This window comes from Acanthochromis polyacanthus, chromosome 7 (genome assembly GCF_021347895.1).
Source record: "Acanthochromis polyacanthus isolate Apoly-LR-REF ecotype Palm Island chromosome 7, KAUST_Apoly_ChrSc, whole genome shotgun sequence".
NCBI lineage: Eukaryota > Metazoa > Chordata > Actinopteri > Pomacentridae > Acanthochromis > Acanthochromis polyacanthus.
In genome coordinates this window covers 25,501,268-25,518,133 of record NC_067119.1, presented here as the reverse complement: position 1 = coordinate 25,518,133, position 16,866 = coordinate 25,501,268, and the positions used below count along the sequence as shown (strand labels likewise).

Sequence of the window (16,866 nt, the reverse complement as noted above, 5' to 3'; positions counted from 1 at the left end):
ATATATACAGTATAATCCAGGGCCGCAAAGATGGTAAACACATTGCCATAGGAACATACATAGCATGTTTTATTGTACATATTGGCTGCTTTTCAGGCCAAATAGCAATACACTGGAATATGTTTTTTCATCATGTGTGAGTGAGGTTCCTTTTTACATGGAAACAACATTTAAACAACAGGCTGTCAAATACGAATGTAAATGAGGCTTTAATACATTTTCAGTCCTTACAGTGTATAAAGAAATAGGTGGACTACATCTCCCTTAAATAGAAAGGCTAATGCAGTACAGTATTGTTGTCAAAAGAATATGTTTTGGAGTCTAGTTGTCAACAAATCCCATTGGCCTGTTTTGAAAAAAAGTAAACCAATAATGAATTGAAACATTAAAATATACCAGACAAGATTTTTCCAGTGGAGTTACCTCATATGAAAGAGACATATCAAAGATAAGTCATGATTTACAAAAGATAGACTTCTCAGAGTGATTGCATTTGCACAGACACACATGGCAGGCAATGGTCAGTCAACTGCATTGAGAAACTAAAGGAAACTCCACAGATTTTTTTTTTTTACCTCAATATGTGTTTCAATGACTTGCAGATATGTCTCTAAAAAGTTGTGTCATGTCTTTCCAGGATCTTAAAGGAAGCAAAGTCAAATAGACTGCCTCAAGCAATGTAACCAGACGTAGTGCAGACTGAGTCCAGCGGCTACAAGTTTGGAAATTGAAAGGTTCTGGTTATGTGGATTTAAAACTAGACCTCTGCAACTGCTGTGTTACTGATAACTGCAGGAGCACAGTGCATGGACAGTGATTCTACACGGTGAACATGAGCTCTGGGGAATAAACTGCAATGTAAACTGCTGGAATCAAGCTTAGCAAGGTCAAGAGTAATACCAACATGAAGATCACCTAAAAGAATACAAAAACCAGTGTTCATCTCCAATACTGTGCATGGAAACTGTTAAAATATTAACTTGTATAAGCTGGTTTTTCTATGTTTGTCAAAGCAACAGCAATTCTAGTTCTGGATCATGAGGAATATACACAGTTTTGAGTTCAGTAATTGGGACCACACAGATGAAGCTGTGGTCACACACTACATAGTTTTGTGGATGAATCTTTTAAATGAATCATTTTAATGAAGTGATTCCAATGAACTGCTCGCTGCATCATCATGCTTGAAGGGCGCATGAGCTGCTGATAGTAACACACCCAAATCTCTGACCAGGTTCCAGATCTCCCTCAAATCACTTCAGCTGGCTCCTTTCAACACAAGGGAGGTCCCTAATGGATATCCTACATCTAAACTTGAGCCCACCCTACACAGGAAATCCATTTCAGCCACTTGTATCGGATGTAGGCTGTCATTCTGTCTCCACCCAGAGCTCATGGTCGTTGTACAGGGTTGGAATGTAGACCGACTCCGAAACCAAGAGGTTTGCTGCCTCGACTCAGCTGCACCAATCAGTCTGTCCGTCTCACCTGTGAACAAGATCCTAAGATACTCATTTGTTTGGGACATCGGCTCATCTCAACCTATGGCACCAAGATTTGACAAGAGGAAAAAAACCTCTGCAGCACAAGTCTAAATCAGTGGAGTTCTCCTTCAAGCATAATGGTAAATACAAGGGGAACATTTTTGACACTTAGTGAACTACTTTACATAAAAGCCAGCTCTTCATACAGCAATGCTCACATTATCCTGTGATGAGTGTGTTTTTACAGCCTAAAGCACAAGAGCTTCACAAAACCACGCTGGCTGTTGCACAGTTGTTGGCTGAGATGCCAATGCGACGGCGGCATGTGAACATTTTGCGCAGCTCAGCACGGAAGCGGCCATGCAACCAGGCGTAGAGGAAAGGGTTACAGCAGGATGAGCTCATCGCACACAGATGACAGAGCAGCTGAATGAGCAGAAAGTACCGCTTGTCGATCAGATCAATGTCAATGTCACGCAGAACGTTGAACACGCTGATGGGCATCCAGCAGATGCCAAACGCTGCCACGACCAGGCTCACCAGCCGGAAGGTCTTGCGTTTGCGCAGGCGCTGGGCCTCGGCCTGGCTCTGGGTGTGGTGTCCAGGCACGACACAGTTACGCAGCTTGACAGAGATGCACAGGTAGGAGATGCAGAGCGCCGACAGAGGCAAGACGTAGGTGATGAAGAGGGTGCTATAGGCGTAAGCCAGCCGCTCCCTCTCCTGGCCCATCCAGAACTCCTCGCAGATGGTGAAGCCTTCCTTCTTGAACTCCACATGGTAGGTGTGAGCCACAGCCGGAGCCACCAGGCCACAGGACAGCAGCCAGATCCCAGACAGGAGGTAGGTGCACGCCAGGACTGAGATGCGCTTTTTCAGAGGGTGCACTGTGGCATAATATCTGCAAAGAACCACAGCAAAGGAGTGAGACGAGATGGACAGAAAACGGTGGAGTGAAGAAGAACATTCACCAGTAGTACGCACAGACTGCCTAATGTAATCAGTGCTGAAGTGGAAGTTTATATGTATATCATAATCAGCTAGATGAACATTAAATCCATTTCAGCTCTTCCAATGCATCCAAGGGCAACAAATAAAGCAGTATTGGTGTTACCAAGCTAGACATGTATTATAGCCTAAAATATCAGCCATTATCCTTTCTGTGCTTCACCCAGACAGATTTACACTTAAACTCAAAGGACGGATTAGTGCATAATAACACTTCAGAGCAGCAGAATACTGTGAGCAGCCACTGGAGAAACACTATTAATCACGTACACCCTTTGAATCTTCATTTACAGTCTTGGAGCACAGTAAGAAAAGCACCTCAACATTCATTCACCTTGAAACATCTCAAACATTACTTAAAGCGAAGTCACAGAATACTGTTCATATCCTGTATTAGAGTCAGATTTTAGGGAAAAATGTGGCCAAAGAATCCACTATATTCAGGTGATGCTTCTGCCAATCATATGCAGTTTTCTTCAAGTGTTAGTGACATTCACTGTGAGACATTCTGTGCAGCATAAATTCTATATTTAGATGTAGTTTATAAATGGGTGACTAAAAGTGTTTGCATAAATGCCGCAAGCTGAAAATCTCCCACTTCTGTGCTTTTGCCTTTTCTGATGATTCATTAGAGGATATGTCAGCAGGAATTTGGATGCATGTAAACAAAGTTCCACAGAAATCCTTTACTTCCACTTCTTTGACAGTCTTCTGGCTCTCTTCTACTTACCTGTCCACACCGATGGCAGTGAGAGTGAAGACCGACACGTACACCGTCACCGGCTGGATGAGGTACACCAGGTAGCACATGAAGCGGCCAAAGACCCAGCCGTGTGGGTTGAAGGCGTAGGCCAGCGTGAAGGGGACACACGTGGCGCACATCAGCATATCAGAGAAGGCCAGGTTGCCAATGAAGAAGTTGGTGACGTTGTGCATCTTGCGAGTGCGGCAGATGACATAGAGGAGCAGGTAGTTGCCAAAGACGCCCACCAGGGCCACCAGAGCGTAGCAGGGAATGATGAGAAGCTTGAAGGACTGCAGCAGCTCCACGCCCACAATCTGGGAGCTGCGCTTGGAGGAGCTGTTCTGCAATGCCACCTCAAACACCTGACCGCTGTCATTCCCATTCAAGTCAGGCATCACATATGTGGGGGTGAGCTCTGGTGCCCAGCCGCTGCCTGTGTCCTCCATCCCAATAGGACGGCGTCAATCTGGAGAGGTGAAATCATCGCCATTATAAAGTGCAATGCACAGTGGAATATCCCACACTGCCAAGACATCAATATGCTGATTAGGTAAAAAACAGGGGAATTCAATTCATTCATGTCTACAGAAACATGCATGCAGTTTGTTACAATTCAATTATGCCGTTTGGAATTTTTCCTTTTATTTTAATCCTTTGAGACTTCAGATAAGCCAAACACTTTCACGATCCAGTTCTTCTGTCCAATTATTATTCTTCTATCTGCCATCAAGCATTTTTTTATCAGTCCTCGAGAGCTCCAAAAATGAAAAACAACGCACTAACAGTAACTTTCTTTTGCCAGAACATAGCACAGTTTTCTTGGCCAGCTGTCTGTAGACTCTGCCACAGAGAAGTGTTTTTCTTCTAGTTTAAAGCCTTAAATGAACAGGGGTTATTGGTGGAGCATAATCCTGAAATCAAGCAGGCTTAATATCTTCTACCCCTTTCCTCACCTCGAGCCAGGTGCATTTCAGTCGTTTCAGCAAAACTTAAAGACTGAATTTTATAACAAATGTCGCTGCATGACTCAGACCTGCTCTGCACTAACATCCATCCATACACTGTGCACATGCAGTCACAACATGTACAGCACAGGAGGTGTTGGTTCCAGCTGAATCAGTCCTATTCAGCTAAATTTAACCCAAATGAGGAAATTCAGAGAATACATAATGACAACATAATTGCACGGCAGCGTAAAACTCCACCCAGAGCTGCTGGTGTGTCAAATGTACTCGGCAGTGACACATTTGGCCCAAGCTTGTGTTTGGAGTGTCTGTGCAGATGTGCTGGAGATACTGATTCAATTTAAAACCTGCTATGCAGTTTGTAGAACTTCTGAATTGACTCAAAAATATTGATCTCTGTGTCAAGTGTGGATGAGATAAAATAGCTGAAAAATGGCTTTCTTATCACAGCAACTGCCAGAAAATATCAGTGGAGAGACAGATTCCCCCCAAATGTCCCCAAGTGTCACAGTCTTAGCAATAACAGCTGATAAAATGCTTGACATTATCAGTCCAGAACATCCACTGGGTGTATCTCAAAAGAGAAACAGAACACAGTTCAAACCATTTAAACATTTAACTGTTACAGCTTGTAGAATTTGTTATGTAAATTCATTTCCACAGTATTTTTATGCTATTTGCAGCTGCTGCCTGTGTTATTTTCGACCCCATCCAAATTCTGATATAATTTCAACCTGTAGATGCAGGCTACAGGTTGCAGCTGAACTGACACCACATATTATCAGCCTAAATGCTCCTGAAGGCAAATGAGAAAGAAACATAAAATTTTCTTTAATGATTTCGTTCATAACTGATGAGAACGATTCTGAAAGGAGCGCATTACGCAGGAAAAATGCAAAATAAATATAAGTGAAGTATGTGATTTTTGGAAGCCAACTCATCTGATCTGCCAAGAAAAGAAGATTTTTTCAATCTGTCAGCTTAGGCAACGCTGTTTCCTTTCTGCCAAGTTAAATTAATACAAATATAGTATCAGCAGTATCATATAATGACATTTCATTTTAATATTTCTGCCAAAAAGAGACCGGGGCGATATACCGCGATGCAAATAGCAGCCTGGCAAGATATAGAAAGTGTCTGACATATAAAGAGATATTTAAAACCATCAAAAGCCAAGTATTATTAAGTAACTTTAACGATTTAATAGGAGAAAGACAAAAAAACATTTGACGCGCGTCCGCATCATTTCCATCTTTCTCTTTACAGTTGAAATCCTCGATGTACTGACTTTTACTTAGGTTTCAATACATTTGTATAACGCACAAATCTCGCATATTGGACGGCTGACAAAGTAGCACACTTACCTGACAAAGATTTTCAGCTTTAAGATGCGCAGTACGAGCGCAGAGGATATCCAGCGCGGAGCTCCTGTGCGCCTCTGGAGAGATGCGCGCTGCTTCTCACACAGACGAACGCATGCAGGTTTGTGAGCAGCAGCTGTAGCCATGCAGCCGCCCTCTGAACCTTTCATCAGTACCTACAGATGTGCGTTCTAATTACTAATGTGACTGTCTTCGTTGAAAGCAGTGTGTGCATGTGTGTGTTGCCAGGTGATCAAAGGGGGAGCGAAGCCAGTGATCAGAGCTGACTGACAGCTCTGATCACTGAAGGAGCTCCTGACGCGAGTGTCTCCGTGCAAGTAACAAGCAAATCCCGAAAGAAGTCATGCACAGAGAGTCTCCTACAATACCTGAAGCATAAAGAGAATTTACAGTTTCAGCTTCTCGAATCCAAGTTGGTGCTAGTGATTGCAGTTATTAAGGAGTGCCATTTAAAAACAAACACACAGTTATGACTCACTTATGAGTGAAGCAGATTTTTTATTGTTTATGCCCATTCACAGAAGGTCACACTGCAGTCAGAATTAACGTCACACAACTGCCACAGTGGCTGTTAAGGCTTGAACCATCACCTGTTTTATGGTCACAAATATTTGTAGAAAGGCCGTGAGGGCACAGTGATAAGAAAGTGAGTTAATGTCCTGTTGAGAGACCTTTGTGTGGAGGACAATCAGAGATGGAGCTCTTAAGGCATGGGGCTTCATTTGTGCAAAAATGATTCGCTGTTCTTTAATCGATTGATTCTGAATCATCAGCTTAGCATGAAGCCAGATGGCCAGGCCTGGTAGTGGGAGGAGATCCTGATGTGAAGTTCACTTTGGATGTTGTATACAGTGAGGTGTTGGCGTGTTTTTAGTAGTTTGGTTGTAATCAGCGGAGGTTCAGTCCTCCTCAGTTTCTGCAGGAGATGTAACTTCTTGACCCCAAAACCAAGGAGGTCTGAAGAAGCCTCTTGGATGAGAGGTGAAACGTCTTCAGGAACCTACAGGAGAAGTCCAGTTGATTTCTGCTGACATTGGGGAGGATGCAGGTGCAAGAGAAATGTACAGCTTGACATGGTGTTATTGTCCAAAAGACTTCTCAAGGTGAGTTTTCAAGGCAAACTTCCGAGCAGCAGACTTGAGGCTCCTTGTTAAGTCGATAGGACGCACTTCAGGTGGGGAGACAAAAGCTGAGGCACATTTCAAACAGAAACTCTGCTCAGTTTGATCACAAAAGGTCTGGATATTTGTCTGACATTTCTAGCATTTGTAAAGGGCTTTACTGGGTTTTCAGTTGAGAGAGCCTTATCCAGTCAAGCTGTGCACAGAACAAAATCACAGATAGAGAAAGAACAACCTGTATCGTTTTTGGCCGCTTTTTGTTGTCACAAACTAAAACTTATTCATTTAGGCGGGAACGACACTTTACCCAACAGCTGGTGGGCACAGTACCAGTAAACAGCAGCAATAACATCTGCTGCATTTTTAGGACTGTGCATTTTTAGACCGCTTGTCTCTGAGGCCAGACACCAGGGTGAGGAAAACAAAATTTCAGAGTCTAAGCAATACAGAGAAAGACGATGCAATGAGTCACTGTGGTGCTTTTCACCAACCTGCTGACAGACTTACATTGCAGACAAAACGTTCAGCCTTGAAAGCCCGTGGACTATAGGTAACTATTGATCTGATGAAAAAAAATATGATAACAGACTTGTGATGTATTAGGACATGGCTGTCATTGTCATACAAGTCATCAGTATTACAAAAGGACAATGATCATTTCATGAATGACGGATCTATACATTATTGTTGAATTTTTGAAGGATACAAAAACCACCAGGCTTTAGTTTGTTTCGAACTAACATGCAGGATGAATTACTTGTTGTTCCACAACCTGAATTTGTTTTTTCTGTGGCTTTGTTTATAAGTAAAAGTGATTCTCTCATGGACAGGTGGGAAACACAGACATGTTTCAGGCAGAGTGTACCAAAGCAAGTTTATATTACGAGAATCTTTGGAAATGCGGTCCTCAAGTGAGCTTAGCTGAGGATTGATTAAGAAAGAACTTTGCTGAGACCTGGGGGATTCAGGGAATCCAGGCAGAGGCTGGGATGAGGACCTGAGCTGAAGTTGACTGGGTTTTCAGTGGAGAACCTGGCAGCAAGTGAGTCCAGAGAGGGTTTCCAGGGGAGCAGCAGGAAAAAAGAGGCAGGTCAAGCAGACTGCAAGCCAAGCAAACAGGAGATAGCAGAGAATAATACAGAATGTGCAGATGGTTGGACTAACTGTGTGCTGGCAATGAGTGGAGATGTGAGCCAGGCTTTTATGGCAGAGTGAGTAACAAGTGACCTGAACTCATCTGCTGCTGTTTCCACCCCTTCAATTAACACACCCACTCACAGTGGAGGCTGCCAGATAGGCAGAAGGAGGAAGAAGTGACAGAGTTCTCCCAAATCTGATACTGATTTGTAACACTCTCCTGCATATACAGCATGATGAAATAACAACATGAACTGGTTTCATATGTATTTAATAATTAATTCATGCATGTTTTCTGCCACTTTCAGTTCTGGATAGCAGCCCTCCAAACCAAAGACATATTTGAAGCTTTTTTTTTCTAAAACAGCGCAACAAAGATGCTCAAGGTCTCCTTGAAAATTCAAGGCAAGTTTCAGTGCAGCAGAACTGAAGCTTTTTGTGAAGTCAATAGGAGCCACTGATGGTGGTGACACAAAAGCTGAGGCACATTTTAAAAAATACCTCTGCTCAGTTTGATCACAACTTGTTCTGATATTTGTCTGACATCTCTTAGATTTGTGAAGAGCTTGATTGTGTTTTTATTCAAGGCAATATCGAACAGATTTATTCAGTCAGTCTGTGTACAGTATAAAAATTTCAGAGGACCTTTTCATGACAGAAAAAACTATGAAAATATATTAGTTTGGGTTTTTTGTTGTCACAAACTACAAATGTGACTTGTTCAATCCTTTTAACCAGATTGTACAATATATTGTCCAGACAGAAATATCTGACCAACTACTGAACAGATTGCAATGAAATTCTGTACTTGTATGATCCCCAGAGGTAGCCTAGTCGCGCTAGACAACACACGGCAACGAATTTAATTCTCTGCCAGGAAGGGTCTAGTTACCCTCCATAAGCCTCGAGGTTGGATTCTCCTAAAACTGGCCGGACCAATCACCATGAAGTGTAGGGTCAGAAGGCGGGCGTAACTAAGTGATGACAGAGACGTGACGATTCTGACAGAAACAACCGGTGCACAATAAACAGTTATCTTTCGACTCGGCTTTGGCCACAGCCCTTAAAGATTTGAAGCTAAAATTCAACTTGAAAGATAAACAAAGGACGGCACTGAAGTGTTTCATTGAGAAGAAAGACGTATTTGGACTTATGCCGACGGGATATGACAAATCCTTAATATACCAGTTGGCTCCACTAATTGGGAAGCTAATGGGACTTAGCCACAATCCGGCGCTCTAGGAACTACGTCAGCCTATTCGTTGCGCTGATTGGTTGTATACCTACCCAATTGCTGCAGAGTGATTTGAAAGACAACCTTTTAGCCCGCCTCCCTCCCTGTTGAGCGTTCCTAGACCCTTGTGTCTTAAGAGCTGGGTCTAGCGTGGCTAGGCTACCCCAGAGAATAAATTTAGGTGATTTTGGGGATCCTCTGACTTCGTTCCTAGAGCCATCATTTAGCCGGCACTTGTGATTTTCAATGAACTGTCTACTATTGGAAATATTGCAGTGACATTTGCAAATATACAAAAAAAACAACCTCAAATTATCCCTCAATTATCATTTGATCATAGTTTTAGTATTTTGGTTTATTACCAAAAAACGCTTTGTGTTTAGTGCTACACAGCTGAGAAAAGTTTATCATTCTAACAGTAATTTAAAAAGGTGAAATAATTTACCTAAAGAACACTGCAGTGGTTGTTGGTGTGAAGTGATTTGCATGTTGACACACAGAGCACCACTGTTACATGACTTTTACAGGCCAACTAAACAAAATTCTTTACTCTTTTGTAAAGGCTTTTCAGACTTTTCATAGTTTAGTAGAACAGCAGGCAAATGCAAAATCCCTTTTAATGCAGAAGATGACGTAACTCAGATCATTTCTGTGCTGTTTCTGCTCCACTTGAAATGATTGTTCTGCTGCCAGACAATTTGACAGTAATTGCCATTTAGATTGTATTATTTTCTCTTTGTGTTTGAGGTTAATTGCCCACTCAAGAATTTGTCCAGGGGAACACCTGACATCAGTCTCTACTTATCGTTATGAAAGGCTGCTCTTTGGGATGCAGTATGGCCTAAATTTACTGCATTGATTAACATCATGCTGTGACATTTTAGTGCTCAGACAAAGTTCAATAAACAATTACGTTGACTCCTACAGTACAGTATCTGGTGGTGTGAATACCACGGTCACAGTTACAATCAACGTTGCTGCAAAACACTGTATGTATTTGTGTATGTTTTTTTAATAGAAACAAGGGGGCGTCACCTTTTATTAATAAGGAAATGAGGAAAATTTCTTTGTCTCATTAAAATGAATTCATCTTCCTATTTGGAGAAGTGAATTCCGACCTGCTCTGAACCCAGAATCTGCGTTCTGTGAGACAGCAGTGCTTATACTGCACCGCTGTAGCCCCCCGTAAAACTATGATAACACACTAAGTATCTATTGGGATGCTAAAGGAATATTAATAAAACTTACATCTAAACAAACGTGCACTAAGAGGAAAATAAAAAGCATTTGCCAAATATGTCAGCAGTGTTTCCTCGACATTTACTCGTCACATTAGGAACCTCCAAGTTACACAGAAAATTAACAAAACTCCTGCAGCGCCGTCTGTCACAGTCCACTGCTCATCTAGACTACGTCAGACTCTGCCCAGCAGTACATCTGCCAAGTCTGACGAGATACACAAAGAGAAGCAACACATATGCAGAGATTCTTTTATGCTTTAATGAGATTTGCAACAAATCAATGAAAAGCTGACATTGTTTTAGAAGTGAGCCAACTTGAAAAAAAACAAACTGAACTATAGTAAGAACTGAAACTGACAGAGTTGAGAATTGAATGTGATGGCTGAGATCAAACTGATACTGTGCGAGCATATTTAAAAGCCGGTTAGGTTTTCTTTTGGATCATACTGTTGTCTCAAGAGCTGGTTATTTCAACCAAATAAAGGTCAGCTTGGTGTGTGAGAGAGAGAGGGAGAAAGAAAGAGCATTTTAAGATCTTCAATTGGATCTGACTGAGACTGGACGGAGGCTATTTCAACAGGTGAAAGAGGATATCTTCAGATTTCCTCTCAGCTAACATTCATTATTTCATATTCGATAGCTTGTTTGAAAGCGAGAAGCCATGATGGGTGTGAGCGTCCGTGTTATGAGTCACATCTTAGAATGGATCACATTAGAGATATGATGTCTTGTTTCTGCTTGCTCAGGCGGCACCTACAATAACCTGGAATCAATACAAAGAAAATTAGTATGGATGTTGACATGACATGTAAATTCTGACATGGTTTTGCATTTAGTAGTGGTGATCATGGGTTGGGCTTTGTGTTGCTGATTGGAATGTTGGGGGATCAAGTTCAAGCACTGTTGAGCTGCCACTGCTGAGCACCTGAGCAAGGCCTTTAACCCTCTCTGCTCCAGGGACTCGTGTGGCCGACCCTGAACTCTCTTCCCTAGAGTAGAGGATACTAAAAAATAAAAATAATTTAAAAAAAAGTTTCCATGGAGCACAGAGACATCTTGTTCTGCACATCTCTGTAAATACATCCTGACATTTCAGTCCCTCATGGCTGCATTCAACGTGCACCTGATGTTTACAAAACAGCAATTTTGAAATGGTTAATCTGTCATTTCTGTAACCACTCACCATAAATTCATTTGACTGTTGCAATCAACCAGACTTGTTCCACTGTCAGTCTGTCTACTGCAGACTCAATAAAGTGAGCATTTCAGAGATTTTTTTTCATTTAGATGGTCAAATATATATGCAACACTTCCATTTTCAAAAGAGAAAAAATCATTTCTTCATCATTTTGTTTTCAGAACCTTGGATGTGATGAATATACCAGACAGTATCCGTTTTTGTTTTTGTTTTTGAGTTAGCAAATTCAGGTTTCTTAAACCCAGGAAAATGACTCATAAAGATGCATGGAATATATATATATATATATATACAATGCTTTCAAACAAAATTGAGATACTGAGAATAGAATAGAATATATACTTTATTGATCCTTAATATGAATTAATTTGAAACAGCAGCATGCTGATAGCCAACAGACAACAGAGAGCAGAGAAGGAGGAGTGACTGAAGGTGGGACTGAGCTGATGAAGGTTCCAGAGCTGGTGGTGGAGGTGCAAGCTTCAGAGGATGAAGGTAGAAGTTTAGACTGAAGAGAAGTTTGTGTTGGAGGAGGAGGATGGGAGGAGATTGTTGACCTGGTCTCTCCAGTCTCAGGATGTGCAGTAGGAGAAATGCAAACAACAACAGCAACGATCACAGTGAACTCAAATGGCAGATGGTATGATCTCAGACTAACTGATGACCGTTCTATGTCCCTGCTACTGATCTGTTCTTTGATGGTAATGGGATCAGGGTTACACCATTCATAAGCAGAGCAAGTCCTCCACATCTCCTCTTACTACATGGTATGGCGTCCCGGTTAGGCCTGGGGTGGCTAATCGGGAGGACCGGGACAATTCCCGGTGGGCCGGTCTGATGTTCGGGCCATGAGGTCCGGTGTTCAGTCATGGCACTGGGTTGATCATTCTGCTGCTACCGCTGTTCCTGGACCGCCTCCACTGACAGCTCTTTTCTTCTTCTTTTTTTCCCCCAGACGCACCGTGACATAACACGTCCGTGCACACGGTCGGAGGTGTTTGAAAGGTAAAAACAGGAAGAGCAAGGATGGTGAAGAGGAGGTAAGAATTAAAAAGAGGAAAGCTCTGGAAACAGACACAGCCCAGTGTGCAGAAATTGGAAACTTCTTCACGAAAGCTCGCGGTTTGAAACGACAAATGAGGACGAAGAAACGGATGCTACTTTTATAAAATGAATGAATTGTATTTGTGTGATCTGTGTTTGATTTCTGTCTTTTCTCCTGTCATCCAGAAGTTCAGAGGGAGCTGATGCCACATCTGGTCCAGCCAATGGAAGGTCTTGAAGTTCTCTGACTGAAGAGGTCCTCTGACTGGATTTAAGATTCAGATGCTCAGGAACAAACTGCACCAATGAGCCAACAGGGAAGCTTTAGGTTTATTAAATGTTACTATGAAGGTATCGCTGTTTTTCTTTGTGAATGCAAAGTGCTCCAACTGAAACTTGAACTAGAACTTAGAAGTAAATCCTTCCATCTGACATGATTTATTTGCATTAATAACCTCATAACGTTCTAATTTTTATTCCAGTCTTGGTTGGAAATAGAATCTCTGTATTGATTCAGGTAAAAACTGAACTTCACAGCATGTTGGAGCAAAACAACCAGATGAAAAGTGTGATGGTGTTGGATTGTCAGACCACAATGTTGCAGCTCAAAGCAGCTTTTCTATCTCATTTCATTCTGACATTCAGCTCTGAATCAACAGCAGATCCAGCTGATGGTGATCCATGCTGTGCAAGTCTCACATCTCCTCATTTAGTTACACTGTTTATTCACCAACACTTTATTTAATAAAAGTCCCATCTAGTTTTTAGGAGGAATGTGATGTTTTAATTTCTCTGTGAATAACTGCAGTCTAATGGAACAGCTGGAGTTGTAGCATCTGTCCTGATATTGATCATGAAGTGTTGATCAGAATACTTCTGGTCAGCAGTCATCCCTGAAGTTTTACTTTAAAATCTTTCCTTGTGTTGTGAACTTGGGTAAGAAGGAGAAATTTTAGCGTTGCCATGGATACATGAGTGCTAAATTCTGTCCATGTTTCATTATGGGATGCATTCCAACAGATGAGTTTGTTTTTACAGACAGCTAGCATTCAGTCTTAGATATTAAGAATAAATAAATGTGCATAATGTGGACATGAACAGATTTTATTTTTATTTATTCCTACAGCTGCTGCAGGTAAAGTTCCAGAATGTGGAGGAATTTAGTCTCACAATCACAGACACTAAATGTTATCTGAAAGTTGGGTTATTGTTGTTTATCAGCACAATACAAAAATAGTCATGTTGGACATATTCCAGTGAAGACTCTAGAATATCATGATTTATGTAAATTTACCTCAATAATATGAATGTTCAGGTTAAGATTGTGCAATGATATTTATTATGCAAGTTTAGCTGATTAAAGTTTATGACTCTGCACTACAATATTTATTATTTAAATTGACATTATTATAATATTTAGGGTCAGACTCTACTGTATTGAGATTAAGAAATCAAATATTCTATAAAATGTAAATACACTGGACTAATTTGGATATATTTAAGTAAGACTCAACAATATTATTTGACACAAACCTATTGAAATCAAAATTTTAATAATTTTTACTCCAAACATTTAGTGGACTGATTTAAATATTAAAATCACTCCTTTCTAATCCTCTGCTGCACGTTCAAACCTGGGGCCTTAAATAGAAACGCACAAGTATCCGTTTGAAGGAACTTCTGCAGAGTCCTGGTTCCAGAAAATGATGATAGAATTATAGGCAAACTTCAGACAAACAAAGGTTTTTATGTTCGATTTCTTCAACAATTTAATGAGAGTTAAAAGCAAAAATCAAGTGTTCGTTTGATGAACTTCATTTCCTAAAACATCCAGAATTGGAGCTCATGTCTTTGGCAGCTGTAAAGTTTCTGCTCCTTCAAAGTTCACAACACAATGAATGAATTCCTGAAACACTCAGTGCTGGAGAGCGTTTGTGATGCTGAAGTAGTGACCAGTTTTTCTGTTTCTTCTCTGGAGATGCACAATGAGGGACGTCTGCAGCAACTGAGAAAGAGTCTCACCACATCCTGACATGAGGAAAAAGACTTTATTTACGACAATGAGAAAAACTATCAGACAGCAGATGGCATGCATTCAAGGTAAGATCTGAACATTTGATCTGGAACAGGAATTCAGTAACGGCAGCATGAGCTTCATTTTAGTCTGTAGCTGCTCATTTCATGGATGAATCATCTGGCATGAGAGAGGAAGACCATCAAACATCCTGCAGGAGGAGTCCTACGAGGATGCACTGGTCCACCTGATGGCGGCCAGTCACTGCGGTTCAAAGCCAACACCGACTACGTGGACTTCTACTGACTAAGTGACGAAAGAGGCGCGAAGATTCTGACAGAAACAACCGGAAACAACCATAGAAACAAGGATAGACAAGAAGATGGCTGCGCACAATAAACAGTTATCTTTCGACTCAGCTTTGGCCACAGCCCTTAAAGATTTGAAGCTAAAATTCAACTTGAAAGACAAACAAAGGATAAGATAATAAGGCTTCACCGAACTCCCGCATCCTCTGATTTCCAGCGTTCTGGGAACTCCGTCAGCCTATTCGTTGCACTGATTGGTTGTATACCTACCCAATTGCTGCAGAGTGATTTGAAAGACAACCTTTGACAACCTCCCTCCCTGTTGAGCGTTCCTAGACCCTTGTGTCTTCAGACCTGGGTCTAGTGCGGCTAGGCTACCCTTTTATTGCTTTCATAAATCAATCATGGTCAATAAAATTTAGCTTCTTTAACAAAAAAATTTATTGGAAAAAACTCTTTGATGTCAAAGTGAAAACAGATTTCTACAAAGTAATGTCAATGAAAGAAAATTATATAAATAAAAATAATTGTTTGCATAATTATTCACCCCCTTTTTAATTTAATGGTCTAATTCAATAGAGGTCCATCAAATTGTTGCCAATAGTCTCACAATGAGTGAAATGAAGATCACCTGAGTGGTGTGGGTGTGTTTCAAGTGACTGAGTTGTAAAACACCTGTGTCTGAAGGGTCCAGAGAGTGGTTGATCAGTATTCCTGGCTACCATTACACCATGAAGACAGAAGAACACTCTAAGCAACTCAGGGAAAGGGTTATTGAGAAGTACAATTCAGGGGATGGTTACAAAAAAATTTCCAAGGCACTGAACATCCCCCAGAGTTCAGTGAAATCAATTGTCAAGAAATGGAAGGAATATGGCACTTGTGTGAATCTGCCTAGATCAGGCCGCCCTCGTAATCTGAGTGACCGCGCAAGTAAGAAACTAGTGAGAGAAGCCACCAAGACCCCTACAACTACTCTGAAGGAGTTACAAGCTTCAGCTGCTGAGATGGGAGAGACTGTGCATGTAGCAACTGCTGCCCGGGTTCTTCACCGGTCAAAACTTTTATGGGAGAGTGGCAATGAGAAAGCCACCGTTGAAGAAAAGTCATATTAGATCTCGACTAGAGTTTGCCAAAAAGCATGTGGAAGACTCCACGGTCAAGTGGAAGAAGATTCTTTGGTCTGATGAGACCAAAATTGAGCTTTTTGGCCATCAGACAAGACGTCATGTTTGGCGGAAACCAAACACTGCACATCACCAAAAACACACCATCCCCACTGTGAAGCATGGTGGTGGCAGCATCATGCTGTGGGGATGTTTCTCAGCAACTGGACCTGGAAGGCTTGTGAAAGATAGAGGGCAGAATGAAAGCTGCAAAATACACTGAAATCCTGGGGGACAATCTTTTTTAGTCTGCAAGATAACTACTTCTTGGGAGAAGATTTATTTTCCAGCAAGACAATGATCCAAAACATACTGCAAAAGCTACACAGGAATGGTTGAAAAAGAACCAGGTAAATGTTCTGGAGTGGCCGAGTCAAAGCCCAGACCTCAATCCTATAGAGAATTTGTGGCTGGACTTGAAAAGGGCTGTTCATGCCTGATACCTGTGCAACCTGACAGAGCTTGAGCAGTTTTGACTTGAAGGGGGTGAATAATTATGCAAACAATTATTTTCATTTCTATAATTTTCTTTCATTAACATTACTTTATAGAAATCTGTTTTCACTTTGACATTAAAGAGTTTTTTCCAATATTTTTTTTTTGTTTAAAAAGCTAAATTTTATTGACCATGATTGATTTACGAAAGCAATAAAAGGTAAAACATCAAAGGGGGTGAATACTTATGATAGGCACTGTATTGTGAACAGCAATTTGCTTGATACAGTGGGTACAGAAAGTATTCAGACCCCTTGAAATTTTTCTCTGTGTCATTGCAGCCATTTGCCAAAATCAAAAAAGAGATGTTCGGAGCCCTAAATT

General features: G+C 41.2%; 1 protein-coding gene and 1 long non-coding RNA gene across 3 annotated transcripts; one reads left to right on the top strand and one right to left on the bottom strand.

Moving 5' to 3' along the window:
- Positions 1 to 42: 42 nt before the first annotated feature.
- On the bottom strand, positions 43 to 6,008 carry prlhr2a (prolactin releasing hormone receptor 2a). Its single transcript, XM_022199873.2, has 3 exons — positions 5,567 to 6,008; positions 3,223 to 3,703; positions 43 to 2,385 (listed from the first exon to the last, which is right to left on the bottom strand). Exons 2-3 carry the CDS (start codon positions 3,681 to 3,683, stop codon positions 1,749 to 1,751), a joined length of 1,098 nt encoding a protein of 365 aa, XP_022055565.1. The 5' UTR covers positions 3,684 to 3,703; positions 5,567 to 6,008; the 3' UTR covers positions 43 to 1,748.
- On the top strand, positions 5,569 to 15,283 carry LOC127534787 (uncharacterized). Of its 2 annotated transcripts, XR_007943232.1 has the most exons (4): positions 5,569 to 5,684; positions 12,471 to 12,555; positions 12,746 to 14,659; positions 14,723 to 15,283. It is a non-coding gene; the product is annotated as an uncharacterized LOC127534787 (long non-coding RNA). The 2 variants fall into 2 exon arrangements; XR_007943231.1 differs by having other exon boundaries at positions 12,746 to 15,283.
- Positions 15,284 to 16,866: the final 1,583 nt, after the last annotated feature.

Coding starts and splice junctions, on each gene's coding strand:
- prlhr2a (XM_022199873.2), bottom strand. CDS start 3,683: ATGGAGGACACAGGCAGCGGCTGGGCACCAGAGCTCACCCCCACATAT. Junction 2,386..3,222: donor ACTGCCATCGGTGTGGACAG/GTAAGTAGAAGA, acceptor GGTTCTTTGCAG/ATATTATGCCACAGTGCACC.